The sequence below is a fragment of the Perna viridis genome, chromosome 15, assembly GCF_037379345.1.
Source record: "Perna viridis isolate PV_CMFRI_1.1 ecotype Kerala chromosome 15, ASM3737934v1, whole genome shotgun sequence".
In the NCBI taxonomy this organism is placed as follows: domain Eukaryota; kingdom Metazoa; phylum Mollusca; class Bivalvia; order Mytilida; family Mytilidae; genus Perna; species Perna viridis.
Window position 1 is genome coordinate 17623720 of NC_142459.1, and position 16086 is coordinate 17639805.

Genomic DNA, 16086 nt, shown 5'->3' on the forward strand with positions numbered 1-16086 from the left:
TCACAATTCACATAGTGAAATATATTCCGAAATATTACTCTAGGACTTGGTCCCGTCACAAAACATCACAACATTTGAAATTTATGTTGAAAATAGCTCACCATAAGGGAGAACATCTATATAACGCATTGATATAAAATAATCAATCGATTATCCCAAATAACCAAACTATAACCTTTAGTATCAAAACATATTAAGATTTGTCTCGTTATGATAATTTGGTTATTCACTCTTTCAAATTACTATTAATATATTCGTCTGAGATCCTGAACGGCTGTCACAAAACATTTGTGTTTTGCATTGTACTCGAAAAAAATCACCCTTCTTATGCAATTCAAAAACCAAAATAACAGAAGAAACTACCGGAAGGAATAACAATAAAAGTAGATTTGACACTTGTTGTATCAAGAAAGTCAGTGCACAGATTTAGGACTAGTCTATTTTTTAACATTTTTTTGTGAAACGAAAGTTAACTTTAATATTTTTTATTACTATTCACGATGCGACATTCACTTATTCAGTTATATGATAGTCTCTATTAGGCAGTACTGCCATTGGAAGTTTATAAATTAGTAAATAGTAAATTAATGCAACTGTTTTTGTATCTACAAAATACAGTTATCACTTTCCGAAATAGTATGTCGCTACATGTGTATACATATACAATCTAAAATATTTAAGGTAGACCTTGGGTAAATGATATAAATCTCGAAATCAGTGACAGCTTTAAAGTTCTTATGGATGCCGTGGAGGACTATGCAAGAAAATGAATAAAACGAGAACATGAAGACATTGATACTCTGTCAGAGTGGTTAAAGACCGTGATGTCTTTAATTTTGAAACGAATGAAAGTTTAAAGTAGGTCAATGAGTACCAATGCTACATCAGTTTTCGAAGACCCCGTTGTAGCAAAAACATTGCCTACTATACATGGCAAATATGTTGTCGTACCAACAGAAAAAGCCCCAAAACAACATTGTTTTTGTCTGCAAAACGTTATACATCCAATGTTTATCATCAGAGGTAGGCGTAGAAAATTATAGCAGAGATAAGACCTATACTGCTACCACACTTTCCAAAGAAGAGATTGTGGAAAACAATAAATGTGTGCTATCCTCTTTTGGTATTTCTACCAAGGACGATTACTGTGATTTACCGTCTATGTACTGGATTCCCAAACTGCACATGAATCCATGAAAATGTTTCATAGCTGGATCTTCAAAATCCATCACCAAACCTCTTTCAAAACTTTTAACTTCTATACTCATAACCGTCAAAGAAGGTCCACAGTCCTACCACAACACTTGTTACTCCCGTAGTGGTATTAACTAAATGTGGATCCAGAAAAATTCGAAAGATCTTTTGGAAAGAATCAGTACAAGACAATCGTCAGAATATAATAACATTAAAGCCTATGCTTTTTCAACACTGTATAGTTCTTTCCCCCATACTCAGTGATAATCCCAAGTCAAAAACACTATGCATTGTTGTTTTTTTTTTCCAAAAAACGATTGTACACCTAGATACAAATATATAATTCGTGGTAGAGATTCCCCGTACTTTGTGAAAAAAAAATTCTAAATCATCTTGCAAATATACAGAAACAAATGTTTTCAAAATGCTGGAATTTTTCATCGACAACATATTTGTCCAGTGTGGTGGAATTTAATTTCAGAAAAGTTTTTTTCAAGCTTGTCTTTGAAATTGAATGAAATCAGTTCAATTTACTTTGATACTTATATGAGATTGATGTAAATGGTGGATACAAAGGTTCCAATGATTTGTAAGAGTTGTACCCCTTACCCTTGGTCTACCTCCTTAACTAAAAAAAAAAATTAATAAATTTGGACAGCCCAATACACAATTCTTACGTCACTTTGCCTGATTCATGCAAATACTGGCACTTAAATACTTATCCATATTATATTAACACTCTACATATAGTAAAGGTAACACAAGGAGGTGTAGATAAATTCATCAATGCATTTTTTACGTATGCATGCAGTATTCTTACGTAGAAATAGTCAATTCTGTATACAGGTCTGCATTTTGGACAAACCATACATTCATTTCATAATTTTTACACAGATTCAATATACTTATATAAAGAAATCTGAGAAAACGTCAGAATCTATGCACGACAGTTTTATAATTTGTTCACAAATGGATTGAAACACTGCTTCATATAAATATTTATTAGACTAGGATTACACTTCCCTTTCGTAATGTAAACCTTCGGTGCATTTCTATGCCTGGCACAATGACGACTTCGATAATAGTTACGTTATATTTTCTTTCATTTTGTAAATCAGAATACACCAGGAACAAAATATTCTGTTGAACTTTTTTTTTACTTCGTTTAATAACCTTTCATTACACAAAAACACGCAAATTATAAGGAGGGAAAGGGGCCACATGTGCCTTTTTTATTTCATTATTTTTGTTTTATTGAGTTAGTGTATTTGGTGCTAATACATCGTTGTAATTTATTTGTAGCAACGTGAAAATGTTTCATAATGGATTTAGTAACAGTATACACGGTGTATTTAACTCAGATAGGTAATGTAAAGTGGTTAGATCTACTTCAGTGCAACCGATATTTGATGCAATGACAATTTTTTATTTATCCTTTTTTGTAACGAAGAATAGGGACCTGTACGAGTGGATCATGAAGGTCAGGTCAAATGTATTTGCTAACAAAATCAGCTGAACATTCAATATATAATATATATTTCTTTTTCATTCGCCATTGTGATTTACAAAAATTGCGGCCGATGTCCTTTGCCGTTCAACCATTCTTTAAATAGGACGGAGATTACAATCATATTAATTCTTTCGACAATAAATAGTCAAATATCCAGACAACGTATATGGAAACAACAATTTCGATCAGTTATTGATTTTCAATTTTTAATATTTTGATCTCTGGATATTGGTTAGCCAACTAGATTACTTTGTGCATGTTTTTGCAAAATACGTGTGTGTTGGTTTTTTTTTTTTTTTACATGTATGTCAAAACTACACTGGTTTGTTAGTAAAGCTTATCGTTTCTTTTTTGTTGCTAATTACACTTTAAAATTTCATATAAAGGTTTTTATACTATCGGACAATACTAAAATTAAATCCGTAAGATCGCCTTTGTATATTGAAACGATAGGATAGTGTTTGTTTTCTGGGTTCACATCTCGATTATATTACGCATCGATTACTAACATTTTTAAGACATTTTGTTTTATATGTGTATTATACCAGATGAGAAACTCAATTAGGATTATACAGATATATCAATAAGACAAATAGTTAGGCTAACATAGGAGTACTTCATCCTCCACATTTTTGCATTTTTGAAGCGCATATTTAAGAATAAATTCTTTTTTGATGGCTTGGTAGCTCATTGCAATCGCGTCGACCATAAAACGTACTAAGTATTAATAACTGAGTTAAGTATTGAACAACACTATAAAAAAATAACTTTATCCGTTTATAAATTTCAATATTATTGAACTTGTAATGTATGCGAACAGTATCTTATTAATTTTCTTTTTTTTACTTATGATTTATAAAACCTAATATATATATATATATATATTTATATACAACGTCTCAGAATGTGACGACTCTATTTGCTACACTGCTCCATCGGATCATATTGATACAGGGAAGATATATAAACGTATAGAAAGGTCTGAAAAATTCCCAACAGACCTTTCTATATGTTTATATAACTTCCCTGAATCAATTTGATCCGATGGAGCAGTGTAGCAAATAGAGTCGTCACATTCTGAGACGTTGTATAATATTGATTTGTTGTGACATGCATCATTTATTTGATCCTCTATCCTACATGTTAACATCTAAATGAACTCTAGCTGGCCGAGTGGTCTAGGGCGCTGGACTTCGTGCAGGCGGTGTTGCCATAGATGTCACAGCAGTAATAGTTCGAGTCCCGCGGAGGGAACGACCAAAAATTGCATCGCAAATTTGACAGTTCCAACATCGTTGGGAATTTTTCAGACCTTTCTATATATATATATATATATATGTTTAAAATGAATGAAATATGCCAGTAAAAATGTCTCAGTGGAATATAATGGTATTGGGTCTCATAAATACATATGTCCATTGCTAAAAACAGAGCCGTCCAATGACATATACATTTATTGTGAAAGTACATATATCGGTACTATATTTACAATATGGGAATGAAAATAAATTCGAGCAATAGTAATAAACTTTCAAAAATCATAGATGATATATGTTCAATAACATGCATAATCTACATAATATATTTCCTGTAAAGTAAACTAACTTGGTAATTATGAATTATGCAAATGTTAAATTCAATTTCTAGTTTTAAGTTTTCTATTCAGAATATAGACGTTTTAGTTTGGATATACTAAAATCAAAACTATATACTTCCTCTCGAGATCATGAACTTATAAACCACAATAAATTTTACAATATTTAGATAACTACCTGAAAGACGGCAATGATACTCACCCGCCCTACATGTGCCTAACTACTGGGCAACGAATAATGCCCGATTCCATTTAAATACTAGTGACGTGTGGCTTCTCATGTAGTTAGTTTAGCGTGCGAACACATATACCGTTAAATAGTGTTTGTCAATATATCTAAGTCCCTTTCTTCATACTGTCCCGTCGAATTTGTCAATATGCTAGAATGAATGAATATGTGAATAAATGAATGAATAGATGAATAAATGATTACTTATAGTTTATCATGCAAATCAACCAAATGACATAAGTAACATTAACTGGAAAGAAATACTTCTTGCTGGAGTGACCACGCGGTTAATATGTGTACTTGCATTTGCAACTGTTTCTTTATCTAATTTATCATAATGTTATAGGTATAAATATAGTAAATATTTATGGCTTATGAACTTAAAAGATTGAGATAAAATTTCTAAAGGTTTATTCATAAGGGGCATACCTTAAATATGGCCTTGCATTGAGAAACAGTGAGTGTTTTACTGAATTTATTTCTATAGCACTAAATATCGGAGCTTGGACATTAACCTGTCAATGAGCACATTTATACATATTTTAAGTAGTGACATTTTCGTAATTTTTGAAATAGCTAGAAATGTATCAATTACAAATTTGAGGTATTTTTATCCTTCTGTATATATTTTATAAATTATTCATTTTGTGACGGAAAATTGTTCCAGTTAGTGCCACCTGTAAACTTATCTGTCGAAAAAATGAAGGGGTCGACGATGCTACTTTTTTTCAAATGTTTAATATGCTGCATGAAAAAAATCAGATCTTATTGAAATTGAGCGGCTTTTTAAACCAAGTATTTTTTCGGAAATATGTGTACCAGGTCAGGACAGCTATAGTTATTTTCACCTTTCTATAAAGTTAATGAAACTAATATGAACGTCAATTACTCGTCAAAACACTACTTTTTAGGTGCTATCTTCCAAACAATCTTGAGTTATTAATTTGGCAAAAAGAAAACCGAAACCTTATACAAAAGGAACGTTAACATATATTTGTCCAAGAACACAGCCAAAACGATGATATAATTCTACGACATTTAAAACACAATTCGTAATTGTTTATTGAGCCTATTTAAGCATAAAAGGAAAACTTTTCTCTCCGCGTAGTTACTTGTATAAACATATTTATTTCGTCTCGAAACATTTTTTTTTCACATCACTTATTTCCGGTTGATAATATTATCATCTTGAAGAGTCATGTCATGTCAAATTGTTTTTTTTTATTTCTTTTATAATAAACGAAATTTCTGTTTGAAAGTCGGAAAACAACTCAAAGTAAAATTTCAATTAGTTATAACTTTACTGAATTATGTTTGTTGTTAGACGATTAGAATGCTATTACAGAAGATACAATAACAATGGTACAACATATCAACAAGAGAATGTCAAAAGATATATTAAAGTGCATAATCCATTAACACAAAAGACGCATTTAATACGAAATGCGAAGCGTACAACACAATAACATATTAATACACAGAAAAAAAAAACGAACAGGACATATTTAACGTGTCAATGAACTAATTTGATCTGGACAGTAGAACGAATTATGTTTCTTGCAATACAATCCACCGTACTCTAGTTGTTGGTCAAATGGTTGTTATAGGAACCAAGAATCGAGCAGATATTAAATAAAAATACAATTAATGGTTAATGAAAAATCAAAGAAAAAGACACACACAACAAAGAATATGAGATGTCAAAAAATAAATAAATAAATAAGAAGGAAACAAAAGTAAATGAGCACCGCGGAGTCCACGAAAAACTGTGAGCATGGACAAGATGCACCGGTAGGATCAAGTTCGGTTAAAAAGAAGAAATAGATATAAGAAGGTCGTTGATCATACTGTACATTACATTTCGATCAATTAAATTATGGTGACAACCTTAGACACGTCTACTTTTTTTCAATTGACAAGACGCCATCGTCTCAGTAGGCTTTGTGTACATCATTTAGACTTACCTAGAGATGGCCGCATATTCTAGCAAATATGCATTTTTACAGATAAAAACTCAATCTGAAGAATCGGTGATCTTCAAAGATTTTAAAATATATTATGAAAAATATGTTAAAGTATATCATAATTTATATGTAGGTATTACATTTTGTGCACAATAAAAATCAAAATATGGTGATATGACAAAGGAGTTAACACGTCGTCTGTATATATCATGTTTATACGTTGTGTAGTCAATTTAAACCCTTTCAAACAAATAAATGCATGGGTTAAAGTTTTCGTTTTTTATCTCTCTTTTTGAAGAATTTCAACTTGTTTCTTTCTTTCTTTTAGCCTTCACAGTTAAATGATCCATTATTTCACCCGTTTTTCACAAATAAATCCCTTTTTGTATTCACAGAAATCGTCATCCCAATTGAACTGTTTCTCTTGCCAAAGTTTTGCACAATCTTGTGTCATGCTTTCTCCACCATCACTCGGCTGGCCTGGATTCCAGTTATCATACCGAATCATTGTATTGTCGGAAACCCATGTGAAAGAACCCTCCTGCTGTATGTCGTTTAGGCCAATCCAGTAATCTGTGTAATTACCTAGAACAAAATATTAATTTGATAATGAATAAATCGTTTGTTACATTTAAACCCGAATTGACTTGTTTAACCGATATATTCGCCAGAAATATGTTGTATATCCTTTGAACGGTTTATGTTGAGTAGGAGTAATCAAGGGAGCCAAGATTCTAGCGGGATTCAAAAGAATGTTGTTCAGGGACAAAGACCAGACATGGAAAATAAACACACACAACAAAGACCATCGAATAACTAAAATAACATATAAAAGGTAAAAAAAGTAAATCAGCAAATCGTACTCCACTACAAACTTGGAGCATAGACCAGGTATACTGGTATGGTAAGCGTCCTCTGCTTTGCTAGAGACCCTGTCGAGTTGCTCATAAATAGTCAGGTAAGGTAAGTTATTATAAAACATTGTATATGTTTAAACACAAGAGATGAATAATTACTGTTCACGTGTTGACACAAACATAATTGTAAATGACAAATTATCATTTTCATGTTTAGCAGTCATTCGATTTTCTTTTATTACTTAATCAAAACAGGTTGTTTATAGGACTTATTCATATCTGACTTCAGTGAAGTAATATGTTCCATATATTTGTGTGGGTCGGATGGTAAAAACTTAGTATTTGCTATAATGTAATGATTAATCCAAGAATTTAGACTAACTATCTAACACTATCATTACCTCTTCTTGCGATTTCACCAACAAGAAAATCGTTCATTCTTCTTGATTCTATTTTCACAAGATCTCCCGACAATTTTTTACATTTGTTCTGCAAATAGTGTTAATGAAATAATAATAATAATAAATAAATAAAAATAACATAAACATCAACTGTAAATTTTATTTTTTACTGGATTTCTTTTTCTACGGAGAATATGGTATTGGGGATGATTAATTGTGTACATTAGGAGCTAAAATGTTGACTAGCTCTATATACCAACTTAAATAAAATAGAAAAGCTCATGAATACCCATAAATTGGTATATGTATCGAATCTGTGTAAATTTGTATAAATCGTAAATACTTCGTTAAGCTCTCTTGGACAGATTCTAATACGCAATGTATTACGAGCATGTCTGTGGGAAAACCATGTAGGGGACAATTCATGCATATATAACAGAAATGCACAAAACTATGTTTTATGATCATTTATATATAATATGATGAATGTAATGTATTCAATAGTCAACTTGCATATGTCATTTGTGATATGTCCCTGTAATAAGGTGTTCTTGAATACAACATTTAACTTTTTTTCTAAATTTATTACTTTTGTCAGGTAAAAATATCTCCACAAGGATACAAAAAACATTTCGCAAGCATTTGTACCGTAGATTTCTGGGTTAGTCAAAGACTAATCAACAGAACCAAGGTTTTAGCGGAAATCGATATAATATTATTCAAACAAAGACCAGACATGGAAAATAGACACTTTAAAATAATAACCAAAATAATACATGCAAAAACACAATTTAATGAGCGACTCGGACACGACTAAAACTTGAAGCATGGACCAGGTGTATCGACAGGGCAAGTGTCCCCTGCTTTTCTAGAAACATCCGCTAAGTTGCCAAAGAGAAATCAGAAATTACATTATCAAAAGTCAACTTAATCCTTTTTTATCGCGCTAGTCTATTTTTCTTAATGTTCTCACAGATGATCAAATGTCTGTGTTACGCACGCAAGTCGTCATCAATCACGCAACGGGTTTGTTTGATGGCATTATGTTTAGTTAGAAATATCTAATTCTCGCTATGATAATGAACAAACCTTTGCGGCTTCCCAATCAAGAGATTCTGCTGCAATATAGTAACAGTTAACAAGGAAATATGTCCACCCAATGTCACACTCTTTAAAAATTGAAATCAAACAAAAATGTTCAAATATGTATTTATAGGACATTTTTGACCTCATAAATAAGCCTATTGTTAATTTTAGCTGTCAATAATTGATATTCAGAGCACAATTGATATTCCATATCATTAAGTACTATTGATTCTCGGTGTATTAAATGACACAAATAATTCCGGCATCACTAATACGTAAAACTGACACTTAAGTTTAATAAAAATATTTCTTTGGTGTATTTTTTCAGGTATTATTGCAAATAAATCGAAAGACATTTAAGTACCAGTCCATATAAAATTCAGACACTGCGAAATAGTGGTGATGAAAAACCCACCAAAGAAACGATGCATTTTCAGTCTAAATGTGCTATACTTTCACATAGCGGAAAGCTTTATTGCATTCGAATCTGCACTTTTTAGAAAATCATACATTCATCTCTCACTAAAATCAACCAAATGTAGCCAAATCAAGGACAATAACTCTTGCACAATGCAAATTTCATGTACAATCTATATATTTTTTTTTCAAAAGCGCAACAACCAAATGCAAAAACTATGACTAGAGGGTTTATGATGTGCGGGAATCACCTTTTTGACGGTATTGAGTTATGTGTGACATGTCAATTCATCGATTGCAAGAAAAATTTTGAAAAATGGGATTTGTTTCTTAATGTTTCATTAAGTGTAAATACAGTGTTTTGCGCGACGACTAAATACAACAATTAACCTAGGCTTTTTCTTAACCAGCCATCCTTATCTATTTGATTGATTGTTAATAAAACTACAAAGTATGAATCGCAATGAAATTTATACATTACCAATTTCTGAATTTCTTATTTGCTCAATTCGTGTTCCGAGATCTTCTATTTTGTCTGGAATGGTTAAATAATTAGTCTTCATAATGTCATGTTAGAATTGTTTCACACTAACTATCACATGTGTACAAATCTAAACAGGGCATACTGTTATAATAATAGTTTTAATTGACATTATATGGGAAATATATGTATTATTATTATATTTATATGTATGAATGTTAAATTCTTTGACCAGGTTGTCAAATTCTTACAAACTTAATTTACTCATTAAATACTAATAGAAAATTATTTTATTCAATAAAGCTTGGAAAAAAACAATTCGGCAGAAAACGTTTAGCAGTTTGTTTTTCTTTAAACAAATAGATAAATTACTAAATCGATTAGTAATGTTCAAATTCATATTCATGCAACGTTTTATGTCTTTCAACTTAGAAACATACTGGGAGACAAAGAACGTTAATAATTGTATACCTGAAATATTTTCTTGATTACATTCAAACATCTCCATTGTTTTCTTTAAATTGTCAACTTCTGAAATGTTTTCAGATCAGAGGAGCTAATGTTTTCCTAAAAATTGTCTTATCAAAAACGTAATTACACATCACCGTTGTGTTTCCCCACAACTGTCCCAGGATGGATGGGGAGGGATGATAGCTTATCAACATGTTTTACACGGCCATATATTTACTGTTCCTGTCCCGATCAAGGAACCAAGTTGTCGTTTTTTTTTATATATTCATTTAATCGTTTTATGGCTTTTTTTCTCTAGATAAGTGAATTTTCGTTTTTAATGTATCATTTCAAATCAATTATACTGGGATATATCAAGGTTTGCTCGATTGTATAGGTTTTGTTTATCATTGACGAACGTGTGATGATTTGTGTACTGGGATATATCAAGGTTTGCTCGATTGTATAGGTTTTGTTTATCATTGACGAACGTGTGATGATTTGTGTATGTAGTCTAGTTCCTGTTTATCATTGACGAACGTGTGATGATTTGTGTATGTAGTCTAGTTCCTGTTTATCATTGACGAACGTGTGATGATTTGTGTATGTAGTCTAGTTCCTGTTGTTTGTTGTGTTTGGACTTCTTCTTACTATTGATTTTGTTTTCCAACTTCATATTTTGCACTGAAGCATGTAATTGTTAACATAAAGTAATAATCAACTTTCATAACGACATATATGTAATATCATTAATGAAATTTTAACATTTTTAAGTCTCAAGATCATTAGCAACATGTCGGGTGTGACTAGGAATGCAGCGAATGCTTACACTACCGGTGCACCTTGACCATGCTCCAAGTCTATAGTTGAGTCCGAGTTGCTCATAAGATATTGTTGCTTTGTAGATGCTATTTTGGTTATTTTATGTTCGTTGTTATGCATGTCTATTTTCCTCGACAAGTCTTTGTTCCTGGATTACATTCTTTTGAATTCCGCTAGAATCTTTGGTCCCTTGATTTTTCCTTATAGATATTACCTGCTTTTAGTGTGAAATAAATTGATATCACTACACCAACAGTAATCAGTACAACAGTAACATACATTCCACTAATCTGGTAAAACTTTCTGAATTTCCATTTTTGTTGAGTGTGTTTCTGATTTGAAACTGCATTATTTTCAAGTGGAACGATTGCATTCAAGGTGGAATAGACGTTGGCATTGGTGTCGTCGATTGCCTCTTGGTAAAGATTCTCGGTTTTCACATCAGACATTTCATATGCATTTCATATACAACATAAGATGCAATTAACCTACAATTAGAATCAGACACATATTGCTAATTCAAAACAAATATATGTCGTCGATTTTAAGATTATTTCTGATTATAAAAAATCATTATGATTTGTTTATTTGTTTTCTTCAAGTTTATCTGTTAAGTCTTCTGAAGCATTTCCAGTTAAAATATTCGTGTGTATAAGATATACCTGAATTACTAGACATTCGTTTCTGATTTTGTACTTGTTATATTTTCTAGTTACAAAGACATTTTAGAACAAGAAAACGACCAAAGACTGTTTCATCTGTCTTATATAAATGTTCACAATCAACAATTGAATTGGATATTCTTCTTTGGTAATAACATCAACCAAATGTAAAACCTTACAAATAACAAAATTACTTACGTTACCGCTGTACTTATCCTTCGTTTGTCGCAACGAATGACACAACAAAAAGATGTACATATCTATAATGACTTATTTATTTATTTATTTATTTATAATTTTGTTTCAGAAGTATCACGTTTTCTGATTGGACAATTAATTCTATCCATCTTCTCAAAGACCAAAGTTTGTATATTATGGTGACGTCATCAATTTTTTTTCAATGATTTATCAGTTGAATTGTCAAAAACAAATCAAATTATTCGGAAGGACAGCTACTTTTTTTCGGTCTATTTGAAATAACGGCAGTGCCCGTGGTGCACACTTGAAAATAACCTGCTATAATTATTTCTTCATAGACCGAAAAAATACAAATATCACCCCATTTATCAATGAATATATAGATAGATTTATTTATATAATAGATATCAATTGTATCGATTGCAATGAAATACACAGTTTATCACATTAAACATATTTAAGTATTGCTCCCTCTTAGAATCGGAAATAATGTGTTGAATGTAACACATGAGGATATAAATGCAGATATTATATTGTATTTATCAAGTGTTTACACATCATAACTTCCAGAAATAACCATCGAACTATTTGTAAAACTGGCCCTCTTAAAGATATTGATAGGTCAAATTTAGTCGAAGTGTACTATAAAACAATTCTTGGAAAATTTTCTTGCACGTTTTCCCTACATAAACAGTCAATAAATATCTTGTTCACGGACGCTTCAGGGTAAATGTAGATAACTGTGCAGTTGTTTTCAGGATTTATTTAAGATAATTGACGCAAAAAACTGATTAACTTGAGAAAAAATATGCGCCATCCATTGCATGATTCTTACACAGAGCGGTATTTAAAAGTTAAAGCAAAGACAATGACATCAGAATATATATAAATCTTACCTTGAATTTTTGCAGAACACCATAGGCTAGTCCATCAATATTTACACAATAAAAGAATAAAACAAATGTGGCTTTGTGTCATGTATAATGTGTTGACATTTATGTGGTTCCTTGTGAATCACAACAGTCATAACCTGAATGAATACTCGGAAATCTAATTATAAAAGTTCATTTGTCGGTTATATTCTAATATGCATGTTAACATAACAAATATACGAGAGATCAATCTGCATCTTAAGTGATTTTTTATGAACAAGGCAATTTATCAATACTAATAAGTGTTTATACAATGATATATGGTGATTAAACTGCTATTGGGTAAATTAAAGTTACAAATAAGAAATGTTTCCAATTTCCATAGGATTCGTTAGTTTATTATAATATTAAAAATAATTCAAGGGGCTAAAGAAATTAAGGTCTTTTTTCTATTATATTTATATCACATATTACTCAGAATGTATTTTTTTTTCGTATTAATCTTTTTTTGTTTTTTGTTTTTTGGGGTTTTTTTTTTGTTTTGTTTTGTTTTTTGTTTTGTTTTTGCTTTGTTTTGTTTAGTTTTATTTTGTTTTGTTCTATTTTGTTTTGACTTCAACGTCGCCTTTATTTCGTTAATTTCGGTTCAAGTCATCAAATTATATAAATATACTACAAAGGTAAGGGTTGTTTAGAATTCAAGAAGAATAACCCTTGTGATGAAGAAATATAAAAAATCAAATATAAAATAATTTTTGTTTCATTTGTTTCATTTTTAAAATTGCATTAATGCCCATGATCCGTAATAGATCATTTTTCATATTCCCGATTTACTTCGCACTTTTTTAATTTTAAACAACGGGATGTAACTCTCAAAACAGAAAAACTGGCTGATTGTCCGTTTGGAACAATTGACAGCTGTATATTTCAAATTTTAATATTTAATATTTACAAAGGTAAGGGTTGTTTAGAATTCAAGAAGAATAACCCTTGTGATGAAGAAATATAAAAAATCAAATATAAAATAATTTTTGTTTCATTTGTTTCATTTTTAAAATTGCATTAATGCCCATGATCCGTAATAGATCATTTTTCATATTCCCGATTTACTTCGCACTTTTTTAATTTTAAACAACGGGATGTAACTCTCAAAACAGAAAAACTGGCTGATTGTCCGTTTGGAACAATTGACAGCTGTATATTTCAAATTTTAATATTTGAGTAATTGAAGCTATCATTACCGAAGTGAAAAAAGTGTTTTCATAGTCAAAGAAATTATATGTTTTTTTCCCCAATGAGACAGCCAACCAGGTTTTCGTGTGTTAATTGGTTTCGTTCCTTTGACAAAAAATGATAAAATGGCTTGTATTCAGTAAATATGAAGAAACTTCTATTGGAAATAACCATCTATGCATGTCATTTAGTTTGACCATTCGATTAAGTTTATTCCTTCATGAAGACAGAAAAATAATATAATAGTCATTCCTTAATTAATGGAAATGGAATCGAAAAATTGTATCTTTGTTTATCGAAGCATAATAATGAACATCGTCCGAAGGCCCATTTCTTATTTTACAAAAGTCATAAATATGCCAATGGAAAAGCACTATTTGTACGAAACCAACGAATTAAGGATAATTATAGTTCTTTTCATGATTAATAAGCAGAATTAAATTATTTGTAATTTTCCAAATCAAAATTACGTATCGATCCACACAACGATTTGACGGATCGATGACTGATGACCGGTGACCGATCTGATGGCAGTCTTGTTATGTAAAATGACGTCGATGATCGATAGCAATTTTTGTTGCACGGATCGGTTCAGGTACTGTACATGTAACCGCAGGTAGTATTGCAGAAAAGCATTAAAGTGATATATGTACTAGTATACATATTCTGCACTTGTTACTTTTCTTATGAAAAAAATTAAATTGAGAAATTCTGTTCTTGTTTATTTTTAACTTTGAATTAAAAATGCAAAGTAAGATTTTACAGTACATTACCTCTCTTTACATATTTTCTTAATAATTGAAAGCCCAGGCCTCTTACACAGCGATCTTGACAACGACTTGATTTCCCCATTAGAATATTTAGCATTTAACACAAAACGGCAATGTTATCGTATTGTCTGGAATTAAATACGGTCATTATCGTATACGTGTAAGACATTTGTCTCTGTCATAATACAAGTATAATGTAGATGGCAGAGCGATCGCTTAGCATGCTTAACATGCGAGATGTACCGGGATCGATGCCCGGGTTCTCCAGTTTCTTTTTTGTTCAGATGAAACGAACACATTTCTTTCCACTTTTGTCTCTATGACTTTGTTTTACTATTATTCTACAAAGCTAAGCAAAATCAAAGAAAGCAGGCCTTTTTCAATATTCTTTCATCGGAACTTCATATCCCATACGCTTTTTGTTATATATTGCACTTTCGACAACATGGTCATTATGTAAACTTTAAAACATATCGATAACTTAAAAGAAACCATTTATTCAGCCATTACAACGGCAGGGCTTTGGGATAAGATTGGAATAGTACAAAAAACAAGAAAAAACAAATCCTCCCCGGCGGGGAGTCGAACCCCGGTCTCCCGCGTGACAGGCGAGGATTTTTTTTTTTATCTTTATATTATCAATCATCAAATATATATCACAGATTTTTACATCAATATTTTGTTCACAAAAACATTAATTCTCAATTGTCCGTATTACAATCCAGGCTGAATACAATCACATTCACAATTGTCTATTTTTCATGCAATCCTGAAAGAATACATTAAACATACAAATGTCTGCTCATATCATCTACACTTTCTTACAACAGTTTAAATATGTTCGCATATTTTTTAGTTATTTTTCAACATTTTTCGTAAAAGGTAAAAACAAGCATGACTTCAAGAAAAGAGGATTATTTTAATTTAACAATATATCAATTAAATCTCTTGTCCAAAAGTTATGTAAAAAGGCTGGACCTCCACGCCTTTATATCAACTTTGGTATAAAGTTTTAACAAAATATGATTAAACTCAAACAATCCACAATTCAAAGGCACTCTCATACAAATAAGGGTCTATTGAGTCTTCAAAAAATATTCCATCTTTTGAATTCCTTCTTTCACTATATCACTGTAAAATTTAGTTTGCCGTACGTCATTAAAATCTTCTTCAATATTTTTCTTAAAATATTTCCAGTGATGGACGGAGCGGTCAATAATAATAGTTTCATCGTCTGTTAAACAGTGATGAAGAATGTTCATCGTTCCTGGCAAAAATGCTAATAAAACGCCAATACTACCAGTACAAAATTTGATAACAATTTTGTCCAATGAAAGCGGTATTTG

The 16086-nt window shown here is 31.0% G+C and overlaps 1 protein-coding gene across 7 annotated transcripts; it reads right to left on the reverse strand.

Moving 5' to 3' along the window:
* Positions 1-4144: 4144 nt before the first annotated feature.
* Positions 4145-12971, reverse strand: LOC148597219 (perlucin-like protein). Of its 7 annotated transcripts, none has more exons than XM_088563741.1 (7): positions 12762-12971; positions 11220-11493; positions 10205-10264; positions 9734-9787; positions 8839-8918; positions 7750-7837; positions 4145-7076 (listed from the first exon to the last, which is right to left on the reverse strand). In XM_088563741.1, exons 2-7 carry the CDS (start codon positions 11452-11454, stop codon positions 6841-6843), a joined length of 753 nt encoding a protein of 250 aa, XP_088419867.1. In that variant the 5' UTR covers positions 11455-11493; positions 12762-12971; the 3' UTR covers positions 4145-6840. The 7 variants fall into 7 exon arrangements, with proteins under 7 accessions (XP_088419867.1, XP_088419868.1, XP_088419870.1 ...); XM_088563742.1 differs by lacking the exon at positions 12762-12971 and adding an exon at positions 11866-12390 and having other exon boundaries at positions 10205-10261; XM_088563744.1 differs by lacking the exon at positions 12762-12971 and adding an exon at positions 11866-12386 and having other exon boundaries at positions 8839-8864.
* Positions 12972-16086: the final 3115 nt, after the last annotated feature.